The 25,652-nt window shown below is 40.0% G+C and overlaps 1 protein-coding gene across 1 annotated transcript; it reads right to left on the bottom strand.

Annotated features, from left to right (window-relative positions):
- Nucleotides 1–668: 668 nt before the first annotated feature.
- On the bottom strand, nucleotides 669–24,843 carry LOC308670426 (fatty acyl-CoA reductase 1-like; the record flags this gene model as incomplete). Its single annotated transcript, XM_081331928.1, has 11 exons — nucleotides 669–831; nucleotides 2,722–2,849; nucleotides 4,237–4,366; nucleotides 5,683–5,854; nucleotides 9,457–9,524; nucleotides 11,807–11,925; nucleotides 13,293–13,337; nucleotides 19,281–19,458; nucleotides 22,499–22,678; nucleotides 23,077–23,252; nucleotides 24,643–24,843. 11 exons carry the CDS (start codon nucleotides 24,841–24,843, stop codon nucleotides 669–671), a joined length of 1,560 nt encoding a protein of 519 aa, XP_081188054.1.
- Nucleotides 24,844–25,652: the final 809 nt, after the last annotated feature.

The raw sequence follows: 25,652 nt of genomic DNA, 5'->3' as shown, positions 1-25,652 counted from the left end.
TCTGCATTTAATCTCTAGGCTTTAGAAATCATGAAAAAAATGGAAAAGAGGCGAGATGTCGTTGCTTAACCGACAGCATTTTTGTATGTTCAATCCGAGTGCAGATTTTGTTGTAAAACAAAATCTTTAGCCTTCTTAGTCCAGTGCAATAGAAATCAGTTTATATACAGTACGAAGCGTTTGAAATTTTTACCATTCAGTATTTCTGGGTGGAAGATCTCCAGTGCCAGTTTTCAGGCTTCAGCTGAGCACTGGGACGAAACAAAACTGGGAGACGTCATTGTGAAAAATGCAGCTTCCTTGGGATGATATGATGGATGTCGAGACAGAAAGTCAATGCCCATTGCAACAATAATTTAATAGTAGTAGTGATGGTAGTAGTAATTAGAGTAAGTCTCTTGTGATATCTGCTGAAGACTTAAAGCGGTGGTCTTCAGCCTTGGCAACTTTAAGACTTGTGAACTTCAACTCCCAGAATTCCTCATCCAGCTGGCTGAGGAATGCTGGGAGTTGAAGTCCACAAGTCTTAAAGTTGCCAAGGTTGAAGACCCCTGACTTAAACAGTTGAAAGATATCTTGTTGCTGTTGAAGCAGACGGATACCAGGAGTTGATTTGATGTCTTGAAGGTTATTCCAAGGCGTAGCAAACAATCCCCAGAAAAGTGCAGTCAATGTCTGAGGGTGCTGGAAGCCCTAACGTAGCTAAGAAACTTGTAGCAGAGATTTAATACAAAATACCATACATTCCGAGCCATTTGTGACTTTGCAATGAATACGCGCCAGACGATCACAAGCAGAGTGGCCTTCAGTGCCCACTGGATAGTCCTTAGCCTGACAAAAGAGAGAAGAGAAAGAAGAGGAGCTGAAATACCAATGCTGGATAGTTCACAACACAAAACAGATCAGCCACCCGCTGGAATACGGAGAGTGAGATGGAATATCAATAGTAGAACAGAAGAATAGAATAACAGAATTGGAAGGGACCTCGGAGGTCATCTAGTCCAACACTCTGCTTAAGCAAAAAACAGTATACCATTCCGGATAAATGGCTTTCCAATCTCTTCTTGAAAATGTTCAGTGATGGGAGTGAGCATAACTTCTAGAGGCAAGTAGTTCCACTGATCAATTATTCTAATTATCAGGAAGTTTCTCCTTAGTTCCAGGTTGCTTCTCTCCTTGATTGGTTTCCATCCATTGCTTCTTGCCCTGCCTGTCAGGTGCTTTGGAGAATAGCTTGACTCCCTCTTCTTTGGGGCCACCCCTGAGATATTGGAAGACTGCTATCATGTCACCCCTCACCCTTCTCTTCATCAAACTAGACACACCCAATTCCTGCAACTGTTCTTCCTATGTTTTAGCCTCCAGTCCCCTAATCATCTTTCTAGCTCTTTTCTGCACTCTTCTAGAAAGTCTCAACATCTTTTTTACATCGTGGTGAGCAAAATTGGACGCAACGTTCCAAGTGTGGTTTTACCAAACCAATATAAATCGGCACTAGCACGTCACATGATCTTGATACTATCCCTCTCTTGATGCATCCTAGGACTGCACTGGGGGTTGTTGCTTTTGGCAGCTGAAGCACATATCAATCATATTGATAAATATTTTCTTCTATCCCATCTCAGGCAAAATGGCAATGTTCCACCCCACACAATCCTAGTTAATTTAGGGAAATCAGAGGGAGGGTGGATGATGTGATTAGAAGGGTGACCCAGATCTTAAAGGGTTTCTTCATCCCTCCTAGATGGGAGGTTTGAGCAGTTAGCAGCAGTTCCAAATTTCAGTTTCCACCCATCCCTGATCATTCAAAATATCGTAAGGCTAACTGTTGTGAGAATGGAAACCACAAGTTATATTACTATTTAAGAATCAGACATGATTCTGGACACCCTAAACCACCACGGAGCCTGTAACGGTAAGGATTTTCTCCTTGTAAATGTTGTGATTCAGGTCTACTTTACCTCTGTGACAGAGAAGGCAGCTTTGGCTACAAACTTTCTTCAAGTGATAGACAGAAAAGGGAAATGTGCAAACACAGAAAAGGGAAACACCCAAGGAATACTGCCTTAATTTTTATACTTTTATAGATGACCAGGGGACTGGAGGCTAAAACATATGAAGAACGGTTGCTGGAATTGGGTATGTCTAGTTTAATTAAAGAAGGACCAGGGGTGACATAATAGCAGTTTTCCAATATCTAAGGGGTGGCCCCAAAGAAGAGGGAGTCAAGCTATTCTCCAAAGCGCCGGAAGGCAGGACAAGAAGCCACGGATGGAAATTCATCAAGCAGAGAAGCAACCTGGAACTAAGGAGAAACTTCCTGACAGTTAGAACAATTAACCAGTGGAACTACCTGCCTCCAGAAGCGGTGAATGCTCCAACTCTGGAAGTTTTTAAGAAGAGACTGGACAGCCATTTGTCTGAAATGGTATAGGGTTTTCTGCCTGAGCAGGGGGTTGGACTAGAAGACCTCCAAGGTCCCTTCCAATAACTCTGTTATTGTTATTGTTATAGATTCAGCTGTTTTTCTAGTTCTGCCTGATTCTTTGTCCTGGCGTGTTTTTCTCTGGAGGAAAGACCCCCAGTATGTCACACCAAACCATGTCTGGCATTCAGCCCAAAACTATTTCCCACCGTGCTTTGTGGTGACTTACGCACAATTTCATTCATCGAAAGCTCTCAGGTTGTGAAAGTTTTACCCAAATACTGCGTGTGTCTTACTTTCTGATGTACTGGCGGGCTGCAGGAAGTCCAGCCATGTCTTCATTCAGCAGATATTTCTTAGTTCCTAAGCAGTAATTTGCTATGTATTCTGACCAAGTCACTTGACAGACGTCAAAGGAGAAGAGCTGGAATGAAATGGAGGGGAGAACATCAAAGAAAGGTGGAAGGACTATTTAATTCTTGATTTACGCTGAATATTATATGAAATGACTTCTGAATAATAAAGTGAGCTTTGGGGAGGAAAGTTCCACATTAATCTAGCAGATCCCACCAACCAGAGCAGGGCTCCAGGCCTTGGGTATCCCGCATCTTTCATATCTGAGTCTAGCGAAGACAAGTGAAAAAATGGTGAGATAGATGTTGAGTTCCAGTTGATTATTTTCTTGACCCTCTTTTGCACGCTGAATTCCTGGTGAAGGAGAGGCTGTGTGTGGCTCTCCATTTCCTCAATTAGATATTTGTGTGTTTATTACAAAAAAAATGTTCCAATGTGTCCTTAACTCTGGAACTGTCTCCCTTTCTAGGTAGACCACACAGGAAATATGACCAGATAGGATAACTCTACTTTATGGTAAAGCTGCATTAGCAGAATTTTGCAAGCTGTAAATTCTTCTGCTTTCTCTTTTACAGGCCAAAAAACTAAGGAGTGTGCAGCAGCAACCAAAAAAAAGCTAATGCAATCCTGGGTTGTATAAACAGAGGCATAGAATCAAGATGACACAAAGTATATATTAGTACCGCTTTACAAAGCCCTAGTAAGACCACACCTGGAATACTGCAGCCAATTTTGGTCACCATATCCCAAAAAAAGATGTTGAGTTTGGAAAAAATTCAGAGAAGAGCAACTAAGATGATCCAAGGCCTGGAGACCAAAACATACGAAGAAGAGCTGCGGGACTTGGGTTTGGCTAGTTTAAAGAAAAGAAGAAATAGGGGAGACATGATAGCAGTGTTCCAGTATTTGAGGGGCTGCCACAAAGAAGAGGGGGGTCACGTTATTCACCAGAGCTCCAGAGAGAAGGACGAGAAACAATGGTTGGAAACTGATCAAAGAGAGAAGCAACCTAGAATTAAGGAGAAACTTCCTGGCAGTGAGGACAATCAACCAGTGGAACAACTTGCCACCAGAAATCATGGGCTGGAGGTTTTAAAGGAGAGACTAGACATCCACCTGTCTTAGATGGTATAGGTTCTCCTGCTTGAGCAGGGGGCTGGACTAGAAGACCTCCAAGGTCCCTTCCAGATTCTATTCTATTCTAAGATTGGTCCTAACCCTAACCCTTCTGAGCCTCTTGCCCCATCCACTTTCCAGCTGTGGGCTATGCTGTCTCTTATCTGACCATTCTGAGCAAGATCTCTTCACCGCGTCTCCCAAGCTCTTTCCCACCTACCGTTACAGGGACTGACCCCTTGCATAGGGCTCCGAGGAAGGAATTTGCCCTTTCGGAAACCAACCAGAATCTACACATTTTAATGACCTGTGATGATGCGGTGGTTCAGTGACTTGCTTACATTTCGGTCTTTTGGATTGAGCTCTTTCATCAGCGTGTTTGTATTGCCAGAGCTCCAATCCCAGGAATGGCTGGTAAAATGTTCAAGAAGGCTCATTGCTTTTTCCAAGCGTGTAAAAAGCTTCATCATCCTGAAAGACAGAAGAGAAACAGGTAGGATTCTAGCATCCTACTTCAAAACGATGGGGCAGAGGTTCACGGGAAAAGTAAGTTCTTGGTGCCATGGTCCTTTAGGATCTAAGGCGGCTATCATCTACTAGAGCCATGGCTGGCTGGGCAATTCTGGGAGTTGAAGTCCACAGGTCCATGGTTGGGGACCCCTGTACTAGAGGCTCCGTTCCAAGGCTCAATCCGATTCTTTTTCTAAGAAATCCCCAAAGCTGTCAAATTGATGGACAAGTCCTTGGGGGAAAACGTAGTCTGTATTCTTAAGGGTACTTCTCTAAAACTGCTATCTGGATTTTTTTTCTTTTTGACATCATCCCCTATACCCAGTGGTGGGATTCAGCCAGTTCACACCACTTCGAAAGATTCTTTTGTTGCCCAGGGCCAGAATGGACTTCCGGAAGCGGCATCCACGCAGAGAAACTGGTTGTTCACCTATTTAAATCCCACCAGTGTAGGTAGGTAGGTAGGTAGGTAGGTAGGTAGGTAGATAGATAGATAGATAGATAGATAGATAGATAGATAGATAGATAGATAGATAGATAGATGATAGATAGATAGATAGATAGACGGGCGGACAGGTAGGTAGGTAGGTAGATTAGATAGACAGACGGATAGGTAGGTAGATAGGTAGGTAGGTAGACGAATAGGGAGAGAGAGGCAGCCAGGCAGGCAGGCAGGCAGATTAGATAGATGGACGGATGGACGGACGGACGGACAGGTAGGTAGGTAAATAGGTAGGTAGATAGATAGATAGATAGATAGATAGATAGATAGATAGATAGATAGATAGATAGATAGATAGATAGATAGATAGATAGATAGATAGATAGATAGGCAGGCAGGCAGGCAGGCTGGCAGGCAAGCAGGCAGGCAGGCAGATTGGATAGATAGACAGACGGGTAGGTAGGTAGGTAGGTAGGTAGGCAGACAGACAGACAGATAGGCAGGCAGGCAGGCAGGCAGATTGGATAGATAGACGGGTAGGTAGGTAGACAGACAGACAGACAGACAGACAGATAGATAGATAGGCAGGCAGGCAGGCAGGTAGATAAGATAGATAGATAGATAGATAGATAGATAGATAGATAGATAGATAGATAGATAGATAGATAGATAGATAGATAGATAGATAGATAGATAGATAGATAGATAGATAAAGACAGACAGACAGACAGACAGACAGACAGGCCTTTGTAAAGGGTGCTCAACCTGTTGGCTAACAAGGATAGTGTCAATTTCTAATTTGGTTGGGATACTAACCCTAACCCCACAATCTCACCGTGGCTTCTTTCCCATCAGCCGCAGATAGAGGTCACAGAGAAAAGCAGGGATTGTGTGAGAGACAAACGTCCGGTACTGGTGGATCAAGGAGCTCGAGGTCAAGGAGGCATTAGGGATTCTGAAGGGTTTCTCCACTGGGTTTTTTTCAAAGCTATTTTGCACAAGAGTTTCTGTAAAATTGTAGAAAACAGATAGTGCTTCCAGTGAGGTAATTAGGTGGAAAATATGACAGAAATGTGAATTTGCCGAGGCAAAGTTATCTGAACATCAGGAAACCAGATGTGGTTATTAGTCACATGATGATTTAGACAAGGTGAAGAAGTGGAAATAGTCTGTGTGGAATGGCTCTTCCTAAAGCAGGGGTCTTCAGACTTGGCCCATTTATGACTTGTGGACTTCAACTCCCAGAATTCCTCAGCCAGCCTGGCTGAGGAATTCTGGGAGTTGAAGTCCACAAGTCATAAAAGGGCCAAGTTTGAAGAGCCCTGTCCTAGAGGCAAATCCTACTAATTAGTATTGTGGTGGTGGTATTACAGTCTTTTGCCTTCCTTATTTTACTTGGTCAATGCCTAAGGTAAAACTCCCTTGCCTATTAGCCTCTTAATTGTAATGATCCATTAACCAAATCTTCAGAGACAAAAAATGCATCTCTCCCAGTCAGCAGGGATAGTTACGTTGATAGCAAGGCCTGCTGGTATAATATCAGCTACTGCAGCTAGGTTGCATTTTAAAGTCTGCAAAATCCCCTTTGCACCCTAGAAATACAGAAGAAATTAATTAACACATCTAACTTGTTTTCCTTATCTAGCATATAGAGTTTGTGTACTTTGAGATTTGAATTCTTTGGCAGATGAATGGGATGGGATAAGTTCTTCTGAGTTAAAATATGCATACATATACATACATACATACATACATACATACATACATACATACCTGTATATATGAAGGGATTTTACTATGCTTAAGGTTGATGTTAGTAATATTGATATTAGTAGTGATACTTTGTCATCTTTGTTTATGTGCAAGCAGCTTTGAAGGTGCTTTATATTGGGAAATTAGTTCTATAAAAGCAAATGTTTCATGCTTTAGGTACAGGGGATTGCTTGCATGAAAAGAGCATGGTGAGGGGAGGGGGAAATGGAGTTATGGTGGAACCTGGGTTGTTGTGTATGAGTCATCATCTAGGAATTATTTTTCTGTACCTTTTGGTTCCTAGTACCAAGACCCGATCTCTTTGTTCTGGAAAGGTATAAAAGGTGGAAGAACTCTTTCCTGGTTATTGCCTTCATCTCTCTACCAGCCACGAAGAGAGATGTGGCCACCCGACTCTATTTTGATCAAAATAAATGGTGTTTGCTTGCTGAAACCTCGACTCAGGAGTTTCTTTTGGCTCTCTTAAATTCCTGAGTAATGCTGGGGCAATTGTGAGGCTAAGTGTAAATCCTTACATATATATATATATGTATGTATGTATGTATGTATGTATGTATGTATGTATGTATATATATGTATATATGTATGTGTATGTATGTGTGTATGTATGTGTGTATGTGTATATGTATGTGTATACACATACACACTTCTCCCAGAACACACTTCTCCCAGAAGAACGAAGCTGAAGCCACCAGCCTGAGGATGACGGATGAGATTTCATCGAAACGTTGCTCTTATACCTTCAATTCTACGTGGGGAAAAACCTGAATGACCAAAAATCTACATACAAACACCCGCGAAAACCTCAGAAAACATATATATATATATATATATATGTAAGGATTTACACTTAGCCTCACAATTGCCCCAGCATTACTAGGTAATTATATATACATTGTATATATGTAAATTTTTTGGCTTGCTAACAAAGAATAAAGGGAGACAGATATGATCATTTCAAGTTTGAAATGATCATACAGTATCTGTCTCCCTTTATTCTTTGTTAGCAAGCCAAAAAATTTACACAAATATGAGCTGCCACTGCTGTGGCTACTGCCTGTAGATGGCCTTGGGTTAGGCTGAAACAGGAAATAAGATTTGTCCCGTGTTTGGGACCTAAGCAAGTGCATTCTAAATACTTAACAAACATTTAACATTATATATATATATATATATATATATATATATATATATATATATATATGTATGTATGTATGTATGTATGTATGTATGTATGTATGTATGTATATGTATATGTATATGTATATGTATATGTATATGTATGTGAATCTTTGGTCATTTGGGTTTTTCCCCACGTAGAATTGAAGGTGTAAGAGCAACGTTTCGACGAAATCTCATCCGTCATCCTCAGGCTGGTGGCTTCAGCTTCGTTCTTCTGGGAGAAGTGTGTGGTAGTGGCTGTTTGTTCCTCTTTTTTAAACTGCCAGAGGGGGTGTGTTCTGTGGGTGGAGGTGTGCTCTGATTGGGTGGGGGGTTAGCTGTGTTCTGATTGGGTGGGGGTGTGTTTTGAGTGGATGGGCTGGTCTCAGCTGCCAGCCTTAGACCTGAACTGGTGAGTTGTGCTGCTTTTGTTCGGCTCCGTGTTTGTGGTGGTGCCATGTTTTTATAGTGGGTGTCAGTTTGCTTATTGTGTGGTTTGGAGGGGTTTAAAGTGGCTGATGTTGCTGCTGTGGTTAGGTTTCTGTTTTGTGGTTGTGTGTCGTTATCGTTGTGGGTTCGGATTTGCTTTTTGAATGGTTGTGTGGTGGTGATGTCATGTGATGTTATCATGAGTTTGGGTCTGGTATCGTTCTTGGTGGTTGGGACCTGTCTGTCAATCAAGGCGGGTTTCCAAATGGCTGGTAGGCGAGAGGTATCATCTCGTTTGTTCATGCTGTGGGGGTGTTTTTCTATCTCGATGGCTTCTCTGATTATTCTGTTGTTAAAATGTTCAATTTTGGCAATAGTTCTGGTTTTTTTAAAATCAATTTCGTGTCCCGTGGCTTTAAAGTGTTGGAACAGGGATGAAGTTTGTTCTCCCTTTCTGAGTGAGTTTTTGTGCTCTTCAATGCGTGCACTTATTCTTCTGTTGGTCTGTCCGATGTATGTGGTGGGGCAGGTGGTGCATGGGATTTCGTATACTCCTTGGTTTTCTAACCCAATTATGTCTTTGGGGTTTCTTAGGATGGTGGATATTTTTCTGTCTGTGCAGCATGCTGTTTTGATGTTGTGTTTTTGGAGGATCTTGCTGATTCTGTCTGTGGTCCCTTTTAAGTATGGGAGGAGGGCTTTGCCATTTTCTTGTTCTCTGTCAAACCCCCCACCCAATCAGAGCACACCTCCACCCACAGAACACACCCCCTCTGGCAGTTTAAAAAAGAGGAACAAACAGCCACTACCACACACTTCTCCCAGAAGAACGAAGCTGAAGCCACCAGCCTGAGGATGACGGATGAGATTTCGTCGAAACATTGCTCTTACACCTTCAATTCTACGTGGGGGAAAAACCCGAATGACCAAAGATTCACATACAAACACCCACGAAAACCTCAGAAAACAAATATGTATGTATGTATATTTGTGAAACACCTCCCAAATTAGAATCTACAAAAGAGAACTTTTAAAATTCTTCCATAGTCTGGAGTCTTCCAGAGAAGCAGAGTTTCAGAGGATAGAGCGGCCTAGACATTTCAGACTGAAAGGCAATGCGCAGATGAATTTTAGTGAGCTGTTACATAGGGAGCAGAAGCTGTGAAGAAGCAACCAGACAGGTAACACAGCAAACAACATCTCTGTCCCTTTGCTAGGGAAAACAACAACAACAACAACAACTCACTCATTTCTCCCCAGCATAATGGGTTGAGGCTATCTGAGGTACAGCTGTAAATCAGTGGTGACTTTGGTCTGGAAGGAAAGGAAATAAAAGACAACTCAGGATTCAAAAAATACACCAAATGTCTTAATATGTTATTTGTTACGGTGATATATAAGTGGGATTATAGGCCGTACATCCAAAATTACGGCAAAATCAGAGTTGTTGGCCAAGCAGGTTAAAAAGGACAAGGTGACAGCTGTTGGTTTTTTGTTCTGCCTTCCAGACCCCCTCTTTATATGAAATGATTTTCTATATTAGGACCATGAAGGGAGTGATCAGCAGATCACTTTCAGGTCCCAGATATGATAGTGCTCCAATGTCCAAGGGATCCAGTCTTTCCTTGTCTCAAGCTTGTTCTCTTCGCTTCAGGCTTCTGGGGAAGAAATCTTTCTGATTTGTTTTCTTCACAGTTAAAACTCTCCCTGTCATTCCCATCAATCATTATTTGCCATTTAACCTGTCCCTTGACACCCTGGTTTATCTTCTGGAGCAGGAGCGGGGCACCTTCTTTGCATGGACAGCCAAATTGGCTCCAGACAGATTGGAAGCAGGTGACCATCATGGATACATCACAGCCTGCAAAGGCGGTCCGGCTCCTGACACACTTTCCTGGGATTACACACCCTCACTGTGTCGATTAATGGGGCACTGTTGTCTTGTGCACTGCAGTGAAGAATAGAATGGAGCTGGAAGGGACCTTAGAGGTCATCTAGTCCAGCCCCCTGCTCAAGCAGGAGTCCTTATATCATTTCAGACAAGTGACTGTCCAGTCTCTTCTTAAAAACCCCCAGTGATGGAGGAGCCACAACTTCTGAAGGCAAAGTTGTTCCACTGGTTAATTGTCCTCACTGTCAGGAAGTTTCTCCTTAATTCCTGGTTGCTTCTCTCTTCCAACAGTTTCCAACCATTGTTTCTTGTCAGAAAGCAGATACAATCAAGGGCAGTCAGGCTTCTGACACACTTTCTTGGGATTACACCCTCACTGTGTCGATTAATGGGGCACTGTAGTTAAAAGATCCTCTAACTTCTGCAATAAAATCTTCCTGTTCCCAGCTTGGGGAGGCTTCAAAGGTGACAATTATTTCAGCATACAGTGGTTCAGCTGTGATCTGTCCTCAGATAGATAGATAGATAGATAGATAGATAGATAGATAGATAGATGGGTGGGTGGGTGGGTGGGTGGGTGGGTGGGTGGGTGGGTGGGTGGGTGGATGGATGGATGGATGGATGGATGGATGGACAGGTAGATAGATAGATAGATAGATAGATAGATAGATAGATAGATAGATAGATAGATAGATAGATAGATAGATGATAGATAGATAGATAGATAAGTAGGTGGGTGGGTGGGTGGATGGATGGATGGATGGACAGGTAGGTAGGTAAATAGATAGATAGATAGATAGATAGATAGATAGATAGATAGATAGATAGATAGATAGATAGATAGATGATAGATAGATAGATGATAGATAGATAAATAGATAGATAGATAGATAGATAGATAGATAGATAGATGATAGATAGATAGATGATAGATAGATAGATAGATAGATAGATAGATAGATAGATAGATAGATAGATAGATGATAGATAGATAGATAAGTAGGTGGGTGGGTGAGTGGGTGGGTGGGTGGATGGATGGATGGATGGATGGATGGACAGGTAGGTAGGTAAATAGATAGATAGATAGATAGATAGATAGATAGATAGATAGATAGATAGATAGATAGATAGATAGATGATAGACAGACAGACAGACAGACAGACAGATAGATAGAATCTTTATTGTATTTTTTTACTGTGAGCACATGGCATACATTAAAAATGAAATTTAGTTGCTCTCAAAAGTGTACACATACATAACAGACATATAGAAAGATATGTATAGACCTACACCCTTACATATAAATACGTATAAATATTAATCACTGTCCATCGTGGATACATAGCGGAAAGAGGAAGCTTGAGAATTCACAAGGTTGAGACTGTATGGAACAAAACTGTGACTGGATCTGGATGTTCTGCTTCGGATGCCACAAACCCCCCTCGTCCCAGAAGATATAAGGCAGGGGTCTTCAAACTTGGCCCTTTGATGACTTGTGGACTTCAACTCCCAGAATTCCTCAGCCAGGCACGTGTGCCTGGCTGAGGAATTCTGGGAGTTGATGTCCACAAGTCATCAAAGGGCCAAGTTTGAAGACCCCTGATCTAGGGAATTGCAGTTTTGGCAGCTCCTGGCAACCTGCATCAACCTTGAAAAATCCTCCTGCTTCAATGGTGTATCTCTTGATCAACAAAGAGGCCTTACCTGTGAACCGCAGTGTACCAGCCAGCAGTGATGGTTAAGTTGATAGCTAAGTCTACCGGGATAATATCAGCTATTGTCGCCGGATTGCATTTTATAGTCCGTAAAATCCCTTTTGCACCCTAGAAACAGAGAAGAAATTAACATACATAATTTGATTTCCTGACTTAGCCTAGAACGGGTATCCTTTGCGATTTGAATTCTCAAGCAGATAAATGGGAAGGGACGAGTTCTTCTGAATTAAAATAGGGAAAGAAAACTTTTACGGATTTGTGGAAGGCGTTCCCAAATGAGAAAACTGATCGCGGGGTCTGGCTTGGAAGGAATTATCAACCTAAAAGAATTCCAAAAAGAATTCCCTGCAAAAGCTTCTGGAAAGCAGAGCAGAAAAGCCCGCAGCTGAATGGGTAAGTACAACCCCGTGTCAAAATTTGTCTAAAACAGTGGAGGAGTGGGTTGGACTAGAAGACCTCGCAGGTCCCTTCCAACACTTATTCGATCCCTCCCTCCCTGCGTGACTTTTTATAAAACCCACAGACTTTTTATAAAGGCATAGGAAGGAGCCCAGAAGCTGGAGTCTAGTGGGGTAGATTGTAGGGGGGAATAGCGAAATATTTATTTATTTATTTATTTATTTATTTATTTATTTATTTATCTATCTATCTATCTATCTATCTATCTATCTATCTATTATCTATTTATTCATTCATCTATCTATCTATCTATCTATCTATCTATCTATCTATCTATCTATTTATTTATTAGATTTATATACCACCCTTCTCCCGTAGGACTCAGGGCGGTTCACAAGGTTTTTTAAAACAATACAACAAATTACAAAACTTAAAATCAATTAAAAAGATTATATTAACCTTGAATAAAACCCCAATTAAAATACAATTAAAACCCCAGTTAATACTCTCAGTCCAGGCCAGAAAGCTCAAAGAGCCAGGTCTTCAGGTCCCGGCGGAATGAACGGAGGTCGAGGGCAGTCCTCAGCTCCACCGGCAGCTGGTTCCAAAGAGCCGGTGCACCCACAGAGAAGGCCCTCTCCCTGGGTATTGTCCGCCGGCAATCTTTTACCGGCGGTACCCTGAGGAGACCCTCCCTGTCGGAGCGTACAGGACGAAGGGAGCTTGATGCCGGCAGCAGGTGTAACTTTTATCCTATTTTATCTATCTGCACCTTAAATTGCCGCGTTTGATTCTAATTTCATTTTAAAAATGTATTTCTTCCCAGTTTCATTTTAAACTCTGTTTTATTTCTATCTTATTCTAAATTGTATTTCAACCAATTCCATTCTAAATTGTCTTTACGGCATTTTGCTATAACGTGTGTTTGGAACTCTGCACCTTGATATGGTATTATTATTCCGGGCCAGCCTGGGCTATGCTCCATAAGGATGACTATTTGGTTCTCCTTCCCTCTTTTGCTGCCCCAAAATTCAGAAGACACCCACCCACCCCGTCCTACATTCCCCTCTACTTACCGCAACAAAGATGCCGCTGATGTTATTGAAGTTGTCAATCCAACCCTGAAAATCGAAACACAGAAAAAACGGTTGTTGTGAAGCCTGTCGCGTTTCAGGCACAGCTCATTTCGGCTTGCTAAATTTGGGGGGGGAAGGGAGGGGAGGGAGGGACACTACTTTCAGGAATGAGAATCGAGACTCTCCATGCACATGTCTAGCGAAGCTGAACTAGACGCTGTTGTTTCTCTGTGTCATATAATATAGGTGGGCATGTGCATCATTCTGTATTTATTTGTTTGTTTTTGTCATATTTATGTAGTGTGTATCGGAGGGTAGTGACCCCTTTGAGAGCTCAATGCAACGAAATTCCATTTTAATGTATGCCGATTAGTGTACATACAAAGTGACAATAAATTTTCTCTTCTCTTCTCTTCCCTTCCATTCCATTCCATTCCATTCCATTCCATTCCATTCCATTCCATTCCATGCTATTCTATTCTATTCTATTCTATTCTATTCTATTCTATTCTATTCTATTCTATTCTATTCTATTCTATTCTATTCTATTCTATTCTATTCTATTCTTCTATATATCTGTTCTATTCTATTCTATTACTATATTCTATTCTATTCTATTCTATTCTATTCTATTCTATTCTATTCTATTCTATTCTATTCTATTCTATTCTATTCTATTCCATTCCATTCCATTCCATTCCATTCCATTCCATTCCATTCCATTCCATGCTATTCTATTCTATTCTATTCTATTCTATTCTATTCTATTCTATTCTATTCTATTCTATTCTATTCTATTCTATTCTATTCTATTCTATTCTATTCTATTCCATTCCATTCCATTCCATTCCATTCCATTCCATTCCATTCCATTCCATTCTATTCTATTCTATTCTATTCTATTCTATTCTATTCCTTATTCTTTCCTTATTCTATTCTATTCTATTCTATTCTATTCTATTCTATTCTATTCTATTCTATTCTATTCTATTCTATTCTATTCTATTCTATTCTATTCTATTCTATTCTATTCTATTCTATTCTATTCTTCTATATATCTGTTCTATTCTATTCTATTACTATATTCTATTCTATTCTATTCTATTCTATTCTATTCTATTCTATTCTATTCTATTCTATTCTATTCTATTCTATTCTATTCCATTCCATTCCATTCCATGCTATTCTATTCTATTCTATTCTATTCTATTCTATTCTATTCTATTCTATTCTATTCTATTCTATTCTATTCCATTCCATTCCATTCCATTCCATTCCATTCCATTCCATTCTATTCTATTCTATTCTATTCTATTCTATTCTATTCTATTCTATTCTATTCTATTCTATTCTATTCTATTCTATTCTATTCCTTATTCTTTCCTTATTCTATTCTATTCTATTCTATTCTATTCTATTCTATTCTATTCTATTCTATTCTATTCTATTCTATTCTATTCTATTCTATTCTATTCTATTCTATTCTATTCCTTTCCTTATTTTTTCCCTATTCTATTCTATTCTATTCTATTCTATTCTATTCTATTCTATTCTATTCTATTCTATTCTATTCTATTCTATTCTATTCTATTCTATTCTATTCTTCTATATATCTGTTCTATTCTATTCTATTACTATATTCTATTCTATTCTATTCTATTCTATTCTATTCTATTCTATTCTATTCAATCCCATTCCATTCCATTCCATTCCATTCCATTCCATTCCATTCCATGCTATTCTATTCTATTCTATTCTATTCTATTCTATTCTATTCTATTCTATTCTATTCTATTCTATTCTATTCTATTCTATTCTATTCTGTATTTCCATTCTGTAATTCTATTCTATTCTATTCTATTTCCATCTTTATTCTATTCTATTCTATTCTATTCTATTCTATTCTATTCTATTCTATTCTATTCTATTCCATTCCATTCCATTCCATTCCATTCCATTCCATTCCATTCCATTCCATTCCATTCCATGCTATTCTATTCTATTCTATTCTATTCTATTCTATTCTATTCTATTCTATTCTATTCTATTCTATTCTATTCTATTCTATTCTATTCTATTCTATTCTATTCTATTCTATTCTATTCTATTCTATTCTATTCTGTATTTCCATTCTGTAATTCTATTCTATTCTATTTCCATCTTTATTCTATTCTATTCTATTCTATTCTATTCTATTCTATTCTATTCTATTCTATTCTATTCTATTCTATTCTATTCTATTCTATTCTATTCTATTCTATTCTATTCTATTCTGTATTTCCATTCTGTAATTCTATTCTATTCTATTCTATTTCCATCTTTATTCTATTCTATTCTATTCTATTCTATTCTATTCTATTCTATTCTATTCTATTCTATTCTATTCTATTCTATTCTATTCTATTCTATTCTATTCTATTCTATTCTATTTCCATCTCTATTCTATTCTATTCTATTCTATTCTATTCTATTCTATTCTATTCTATTCTATTCTATTCTATTCTATTCTATTCTTTTTACTCTATATTCCTATTCTATTCTATTCTATTCTATTCTATTCTATTCTATTCTATTCTATTCTATTCTATTCTATTCCATTCCATTCCATTCCATTCCATTCCATTCCATTCCATATTTTCTATTCTGTTCTATTCTATTCTATTCTAATTTCCATTCTATTCTATTCTATTCTATTCTATTCTATTCTATTCTATTCTATTCTATTCTATTCTATTCTATTCTATTCTATTCTATTCTATTCTATTCTATTCTATTCTATTCTATTCTATTCTTTTTACTCTATATTCCTATTCTATTCTATTCTATTCTATTCTATTCTATTCTATTCTATTCTATTCTATTCTATTCTATTCTATTCTATTCTATTCTATTCTATTCTATTCTATTCTATTCTATTCCATTCCATTCCATTCCATTCCATTCCATTCCATATTTTCTATTCTGTTTTATTCTATTCTAATTTCCATTCATTCTATTCTATTCTATTCTTTTTACTCTATATTCCTATTCTATTATTCTATTCTATTCTATTCTATTCTATTCTATTCTATTCTATTCTATTCTATTCTATTCTATTCTATTCTATTCTATTCTATTCTATTCTATTCTATTCTATTCTATTCTATTCTATTCTATTCTATTCTATTCTATTTCCATCTTTATTCTATTCTATTCTATTCTATTCTATTCTATTCTATTCTATTCTATTCTATTCTATTCTATTCTATTCTTTTTACTCTATATTCCTATTCTATTCTATTCTATTTTTAAGAGGGACGCGGTGGCTCAGTGGGTTAGGACGCTGAGCTTGTCAATCAGATGGTCGGCAGTTTGGCGGGTTGAATCTATGCTATTCTTTTTACTCTATATTCCTATTCTATTCTATTCTATTCTATTCTATTCTATTCTATTCTATTCTATTCTATTCTATTCTATTCTATTCTATTCTATTCTATTCCATTCCATTCCATTCCATTCCATTCCATTCCATTCCATTCCATATTTTCTATTCTGTTCTATTCTATTCTATTCTAATTTCCATTCTATTCTATTCTATTCTATTCTATTCTATTCTATTCTATTCTATTCTATTCTATTCTATTCTATTCTATTCTATTCTATTCTATTCTTTTTACTCTATATTCCTATTCTATTCTATTCTATTCTATTCTATTCTATTCTATTCTATTCTATTCTATTCTATTCTATTCTATTCTATTCTATTCTATTCCATTCCATTCCATTCCATTCCATTCCATTCCATTCCATTCCATTCCATTCCATTCCATATTTTCTATTCTGTTTTATTCTATTCTAATTTCCATTCATTCTATTCTATTCTATTCTATTCTATTCTATTCTGTTCTGTTCTGTTCTGTTCTGTTCTGTTCTGTTCTATTCTATTCTATTCTATTCTATTCTATTCTATTCTATTCTATTCTATTCTTTTTACTCTATATTCCTATTCTATTCTATTCTATTCTATTCTATTCTATTCTATTCTATTCTATTCTATTCTATTCTATTCTATTCTATTCTATTCTATTCTATTCTATTCTATTCTATTCTTTTTACTCTATATTCCTATTCTATTCTATTCTATTCTATTCTATTCTATTCTATTCTATTCTATTCTATTCTATTCTATTCTATTCTATTCTATTCTATTCTATTCTATTCTATTCTCCTGCAGAATTTTGTTGCTCATAGCATTATTGAAAAAAATCTAACAAGCAAGATATTAATCTCAGGGCTAACAAACCAGAAACAAATAGGTAGTAACATGGAGACATGAATTCTTCCCAAACTTTGGAAACTGATATGGAAGTTACCAGATTTGCTTCTCCGTAAATTTTAATGCAGGGACCCAAAGTTCAAGCTAGTTTCTCAAGTGGGACAGTAGAGAAAATGGAGCCTTCATGGCCAAACGTCTGAATTTCTCAGATATTAGACTAGCAATTTTCAGGGGGGGAAGATAATTTCCTGAAATATTAATTATTTTTTAAAAAAACATCAGGAATTGTCAGCACATGCATAAATGGGAAAGATGAAAGAAGTTCATGACCATTAACAACCAGTAGTTAGTTATGATGTGTGGATTCATGCATTTATGACCTTGTTAATAAGGTGCATGGTGGAGTAAGAAATAGCAATGGCACTTAGACTTATATCCCACTTCATAGTGCTTTACTGCCCTCTCTAAGCATAGTGCTTTACTGCCCTCTCTAAGGGACGCGGTGGCTCAGTGGGTTAGGACGCTGAGCTTGTCGATCAGAAGGTCGGCAGTTTGGTGGGTCGAATCCCGAGTGCCACGTAGCAGAGTGAGCGCCTGTTACTCGTCCCAGCTTCTGCCAACCTAGCAGTTTGAAAGCACGTAAAAATGCAAGTAGAAAAATAGGGACCACTGCGGTGGGAAGGGAACAGCGTTCCGTGCGCCTTTGGCGTCTAGTCATGCCGGCCACATGACCACGGAGACGTCCTCGGACAAGCGCTGGCTCTTCGGCTTTGAAACGGAGATGAGCACCGGCCCCTAGAGTCGGAAATGACTAGCACACATGTGCGGGGAGAACCTTTACCTTTACCTTTTACCTAAGCAGTTTACAGAGTCAGCACGTTGTCTCCAACAATCTGGGTCCTCATTTTACTGACCTCGGAAGGACGGAAGGCTGAGTCAACCTTGAGCTAGTCAGGCTTGAACTGCTGGCAGTGGGGAGTGAATTAGCCTGCAATACTGCCTTCTAACCACTGTGCCACCACAGCAAAGTCCACATTTTAGATAGAGAGGACCGCCGGTTTGAAAGAGGGGTCAAAGAGGCCATCTACATTAAAACTGAACATCCCTCTCTCAACAAGAGGGGGAGAGATGCAACACCATCCATCTCCAGTCTACCACACAGTCCTTTCAGCAGTTCCAAGAAGGCTCCACACCCATTTGCACCACTCAGGTGACCCTGAGGACACAGATAAACCTCCAAGTGGCCTCAACGCCTCTCTAAAAGGAGGCAAAGGACCAGCTGTCTCCAAGGAGTATAAATCCTTCCATTCCCCACCATCCGGTCGTAGCCGAAGAAGCTTCTTGGAAGAGAAGCGAAACGTCTTCAAAGAAAAACAAGAAAGTCCAGTTGCCTCGCGGAAAAGCAAGCTTGGGATCCCTCCATTTGGTTTATCTATTTTTCAATATTACGGTTCTCTCCATAAAATTAATCTATTCTAAGGCTTGAGAATGAGGTCCACCACGCTGATGTTCTTCTGGAATTATGTGACCTCGTGGCCTCCTGATCATGAGGTCCCATGACAGAGCCCATCCACTTTTTACTCTCAGGAGCAAACCGTTGCTTTAAAGCTCCTTGGCAATGGCTTCCCTCCTACAGGTGAATGGCATTTTTTATTTACAGGGCCTGGCTCCAAACCAACCCTTTTACTACATGTTGAATGAGAACCAACCACTGGAAGAAGAAACATACTCACTGGGAAGGGCTCCTGCCAACTAGCTCCCACAATGGAAGGTCTGATGATGGCAACATTTAAGTCTCCTTTTTCCTGCTGGATCAGATGCTCAGTCAGAGCTTTGGAGAAGGTGTAGGTGTTAGGCCAGTCTCCAATCAATTTGGGGGTGATTTCTTCAATGAGGGACCCATCCATCCACCTAAGGGGATTTTTAAAAAATAAAATAAATAACAATGAAAAATATGCACGGGAAGAAAAACATTGTCCTCACCTATTTTTATACACCATTTCCTGGAAAAACTACATGAAGGACCCATCCATCCACCCAAAGATTATTTTCAAAATTATATAAAAATGAAAGATATCCACGGGGTGGGGGGGCAAAAACAGTGGTCCTGATGTATTTTCATATGCATATCCTCGTAAAAGTTAAATTTCTGTGACATGGCTTAACTTCCTTTACGCAACTAAGGAGGAGGAAATGAACGGAAATGGCTGTCTGTGAGGAGGAACAAAATATTCATGTAATTCTTTTCATTGTTTTGATTCTGATATATTCAAGAAATGAAAACAGAAAACTAAAACAAGGAAAAACACATGGGGCATATGTCCACGTTGTCACATACGTGTGCAGAAATTGTACAATAAATCCTCCACTGAATTAAAATCGTACTTCGTTACAATCGTCCATAGCTATTGAAATAGGAGTAACGTTGTGATGAGAATACACTTGAAAAGAATGCAAACGTTTGAAAATATTGAATCTCGGATTTGAGATAACGGATGTAATAGGTTTGTTGTTCCCAAATAGAACAATCGTTGCGCGCTGTAGAAGCTTATACTCAAATGAAGTATTCATGTCCATTGAAGGATAATAAAATTAATTTTAAAAATCAGCTTCCTTGTGGCACAAGGAAACTGAAATGCCTTCTACAAATTTAATCATATCCTATTCTGCTGATAGTCACCTAAAATGAAAAATAATTTTCCCACTCGCCTCTAAAGGGGAAGTTAGAAATCTCTGCTAAATCTAAATTGCTAGTCATGTCCACCCCACGTTTCTCACACTGACATTGTAAATGATAATGATGATGATGATAACAATGACAATAAGTTGGAAGGGGCCTTGAGGGTCATCTAGCCCAAACCCCTGCTCAGGCTGGAGACCCCATACCATTTCAGACAAATGGTTGTCCAGTCTCTTAAAAACCTCCAGTGCTGGAGCATTCACAACTTCTGGAGGCAGGTTGTTCCACTGATTAACTGTTCTAACAGTCTGGAAATTTCTTCTTGGTTCTAGGTTGCTTCTCTCCTTGATTGGTTTCCATCCGTTGCTTCTTCTCCTGCCTTCATGTGGTTTGGAGATTAGCTTCTCCTTCTTTGGGGCAGCCCCTGAGATACTGGAACACTGCTATCATGTCACCCCTCGTCCTCCTCTTCATTAAACTACACATACCCAATTCCAGCAAGTGTTCCCTACATATATGTTTTAGCCTCCAGTCCCCTGATCATCTTTGTTGCTCTTCTCTGCACTCTTTCTAGAGTCTCAACCTCTTTTTTACATCGTGGTGACCAAAACTGGCTGCAGCATTGCAAGTGTGGCCTTACCAAGGCCTTGTCAAATGGTATTAACACTTCATGTGATGTTGATTCCATCCTTCTGTTAATTTCAGGGTCTGAGGGCATCATGTAACTTCTAGGCTTCCCATAAGCTCCAGGTACCAATCAGTTACCAAGGGAGCACTTTTTAACAGGTTGTAGACTATTGAGACTTTGGATGTCTTGAGGGTGTGGTCCAAAGAGTAAAGAAGGCAGCACAATGATAGTTGTTGCACTTTTGTTAGAGTACGTGTGTTTCCTCCTCCATCGCCATTTACCAGGATAAAAAAAACACATTATATTATATAACCATTATATTTATGATTATGATCATGATTGCTCACTTGTTGCTTCTATGTTCACCGAGAGCTTCTGCACCAGAGACAAATTTATTTATTTATTTATTTATTTATTTATTTATTTATTTATTTATTTATTTATTAATTATTTATTGAATTTATATACCGCCCTATTCCCGAAGGACTCAGGGCGGTTCACAGGGCAAGTTAAAAACAATACAAAAAGAGAGAATAAAATACAATTAAATTAATACAAGCCCACAAAATTAAGATAACATTAAAATTGAAATTTAAAATTATTTTAATTTAGTTTAATTTAATTTAATTTAATTTAATTTAAAATCCCTCAGTCCAGGCCAGACAATTCAAACAACCAGGTTTTTAAGTCCCGGCGAAATGAGCGAAGGTCGGGGGCAGTCCGAAGTTCCATTGGTAGTTCGTTCCAAAGGGCGGACGCACCCACAGAGAACGCCCTCCCCCTGGGAATCACCCGCCGGCAATGTCTAACCGGCGGAACCCTAAGGAGGCCCTCCCTGTGGGCGCGCACAGGACGATGGGAAGCTGATGCTGGCAGCAGGTGCTCCCTAAGGTAATCCGGACCCAAGCCATTTAGGGCTTTATAGGTCATCACCAGCACCTTGAATCTCACCCGGAGGGCAACTGGAAGCCAATGCAGCTCGCGGAGAAGAGGTGTTACATGAGAGTATCGGGAAACTCCCATTACTACTCGCGCAGCTGCATTCTGCATCAGCTGAAGCCTCTGAGTGGTCCTCAAGGGCAGCCCCATGTAGACAGCGTTGCAGTAGTCTAACCGGAAGGTCACAAGCGCATAAGTGACTGTGCGTAGGGCATCTTGGTCCAGATAGGGCCGCAACTGGCGCACCAGGCGAACCTGGGCGAAAGCCCCCCTGGTCAACCTTGGGTGTCCAATCACACTTAGCCAATAAAGAATTCTATATTGTAACTATATCTTTACTTGAGGCATCTACCTAAATCTTGTACATTTCTGGAACTTCACAGCCACCAGTCCTCCCTCTCTTGGAAGAAAGTGCACAGAACAATCCATCCATCCATCCTTTCATCCTTCCACATGAGTCTCGCTCATCCCATCATCGTTTACCAAGAGGAAGACAAAACATTGGGTCAAAAAAAGATCGCGAAATAGATTCTTCTCGCGGTGCATCTACTCTAGACAAGCCTTGCACCATTTCTGGAACTTCACTGCCACCAATCCTCTCTCTCGCTCTTGGAAGGAAGTTGCATAGGACGAGACAACAAGGATCCCTTCCAACATGCTTGCAAATACATCGCAAAGGAGAAAGGTTTGTTTCCATTACTTACGCTATCATGTCCAAAAGCTTCTTTGGCTCCACAGGAACAGGATAGAAGACCTCCTCTATGTGTCTCCGATTACAATTTGAATAGGCAGTGGAAACGTGGACGAGGACTTCAAGGTTCTTCATCTGGTGGGCCAGCCTCAGGAGCTGCTGGGTGCCCAAGACATTCAGGAGAAGGGCATCTCTGCTCAAGGAAGCACAAAAAGCTAGGATGAGGTCCAGCTGGTGTGGGAGCAGGTCCGAACCAATCCTTTTGGGTCTCCTGAGAACCTCTTTGAGGATTGAAGAGGAACATAATTTCGCAGCGGTAGTACCTCACGTGGCATGGAGAAGACCACAGGCGCCATCTACGTCATCTTACAAGAGGTCTCTGTTGTGAAATTGGAAATACCATGGCTTGGTTGAATTTACAAATTAATTAACCAAAACCACCATCGCAATAACAACCAACCACACCACCCATTGCTCTCTTCCTTTGTAACTAATTTCCCCCCCTCAGACGGTTTTCAGGAATGGCCTGAAGTTTGTTATATCGAAGTGGTAATCTCCAATAAAACAAAGAAGAAAGGAAGGAGAACTTACTTCAGGGACTCATCAAATCGAACCGTTGCAGCACAATGGAAGATCACGTTGACCTCAGTAATCAGCTCCTCCAGGTCTTCAGGAGACATGGCCAGATTTGGCTTGGTGAACTCAGCACTGATGGGCTTAATCTTCTTATGGAAATTTGGCCACTCTTCCCGGACTCTGTCAAACACCTGGAGTTCAAGAGACAATATTCACTTTAAAAAGAAGAAGAAAATGCTCCAGGTTCCTAAGGTTGAAATCCACCAGGTAATTCATTCATTTGACATTATTGAATAGCAACATCAAATGCCAGCCAATAGAGCCAACATGACTGCTGGGAAGACTTTTCAAATTTATGGATTAACTTAAATACATTAGTTTTGTATATATGTTTTTTTAAAATCCTTCTTATTCCCTTCTGAAAATATAATGATAATAATAAAGTTGGAAGGGACCTTGGAGGTCATCTAACCCAACCCCCTGCTCAGGGAGGAAACCCTAGACCATTTCAGGCAAATGGTTGTCCAGCCTCTTCTTTAAAACTTCCAGTGTTGGAGCACTCACAGCTTCTGGAGGCAGGTTGTTCCACCGGTTATGTTGTGATTCAGGGTCAGCCTGTGGGTTCGGCAGTTGGGTCGGACGACTCAGAGGAGGAGGGGGGTGTTGAAGAGCTTGCTGAGGGGGTTGGAGAGCTTGCTGATGAGAGCCCTCAGCCAGGCCCCTCCCACCTGGTCACGACGCAGACCCAGCTGTGTGAGCCTGACAGCATGGATGAAGATGACCCACAGCTGGCCCTGTTCAAGGACGCCCGACACAGGAGGCAGTCAATCAGGAGTAAACAGAGGAAGGCAATGGGGCACCTCGGAAGGAGGCAGAGAGAAGCCACGCCCTGAACTGTATAAAAGGGGAATGCGTGGGAGGGCTGGTTTGCTGAAGGCAACCGCTTGAATAGCTCCTGTTTCAAGGTTCGTGTCTTGTTCTGTTTGCTTTTGTATCCATAAATTTGGCAGGCTTAGTTCCAGCCTCTTGCCTTCTTGTAAAAGGGGTTGTCCCTGCCTTTTCTGCAGGGCCGGTAGCAGGCTGGTACAGAACAGGTTAATTGTTCTAATATTTTTTTGGCACGTTAGAACCCAGACAATATGCTGCTGATAAAATATTAAGCACTTGTGATTATTATATATAATAATAATAATAATAATAATAATAATAATAATAATAATAATAATAATAATAATAATTTAATTTTTATATATAATATTTTTATATATATAATATTATATATATATAATATTTTATAATGAAATTTTATCATTAAACAGAAACACACTGAAACAATGTTCATAATGGCTAAAAATACCTAACCAACCAAAATATAAGCTCTTATTCTTCTAAGTAATAAATGATAAAAAGGGGGGAGGGGGGAGAAGGTGGTGACTTTGGCTGACTCGGCGTAACCCTACCAGCTATCTCCTATTTGTCTCTCTGGGATTAAGACCAGACATGCTTCCTCACCACAGCAGCGAACCTATGGCACAACTCTACCAGCTACTCTCCGTTTCTCTTCACCGTTGAGTTCCCTACCTTGCATTTCAGCAGATGCTCCACTCGGGTTTGTATGGATCGTCCACCTTTCGGCCTCACACACACGTAGATGGCTTTCACATCGTGGCAGGAACGGAGGAGCTTCTCCACCAGGACTTTGCCCATAAATCCTGTGGCTCCTGTAACAAGGACCGACTTCCCACTGTAGTAAGCGCCAACCAAAGACGTGGTGTCCTTCATTGCCAGGAAGGATCTGGTGGCAGAATCTAGCAGGAAGACACATGAAATCAAACCACGCGGTGTTCAAATCTGATGGAACATCCTTTGCAACAGCGTTATGATGCGCAGCACATCTGTGTGATTAGTTTGCTAAGACATGTGGGTGTTACTCTTCTAACTGCAAAGCTCAAAGTCTTTTAACAGAACAACAGAGTTGGAAAGGACCGTGGGGGTCTTCTAGTCCAACCCCCTGCTCAAGCAAGAGACCCAGTAGTGGGATTCAAATAGGTAAACAACCAGTTCCCTGTCTGGATGCCGCTTCCGGAAGTCCATTTTGGGCCTGGGCAACAGAAAATTAGCTACCGGTTCTGCCGAAGTGGTGGGAACCGGCTGAATCCCACCACTGAAGAGACCCTATATCATTCCAGGAAAGTGACCGTCCGGTCTCTTCTTAAAAACCTCCAGTGATGGAGCACCCACAACTTCTGAAGGCAAGACGTTCCACTGGTTGACTGTTCTCACTGTTAGGAAGTTTTCTCCTTAATTCCAGATTGCTTCTCTCTTTGATTAGTTTCCATCCGTTGTTTCTTGTCCTGCCTTTGGGTGCTTTGGGAAATAAGCTGACCCCCTTCATCTTTGTGGCAGCCCCTCAAATACCGGAAGACTGCTATCCTGTCTCCCCTGGTCTTTCTCTTCACTAGCAATCGTTCTTTATATGGTTTAGCCTCCAGTCCTCCGTTCATCTTTGTTGCTCGTTTCTGCATTCTTTCCAGAGTCTCAACATCTTTTTTATATTGTGGTGACCAAAACTGGATTCTGTGTGGTTTTAC

The sequence above is a fragment of the Vipera berus genome, assembly GCF_964194415.1.
Source record: "Vipera berus genome assembly, chromosome: 6".
Taxonomy (NCBI): Eukaryota; Metazoa; Chordata; class Lepidosauria; order Squamata; family Viperidae; genus Vipera; species Vipera berus.
The sequence above is the reverse complement of the archived record's forward strand: the minus strand, read 5'-3'. Positions and strand labels throughout refer to the sequence as shown.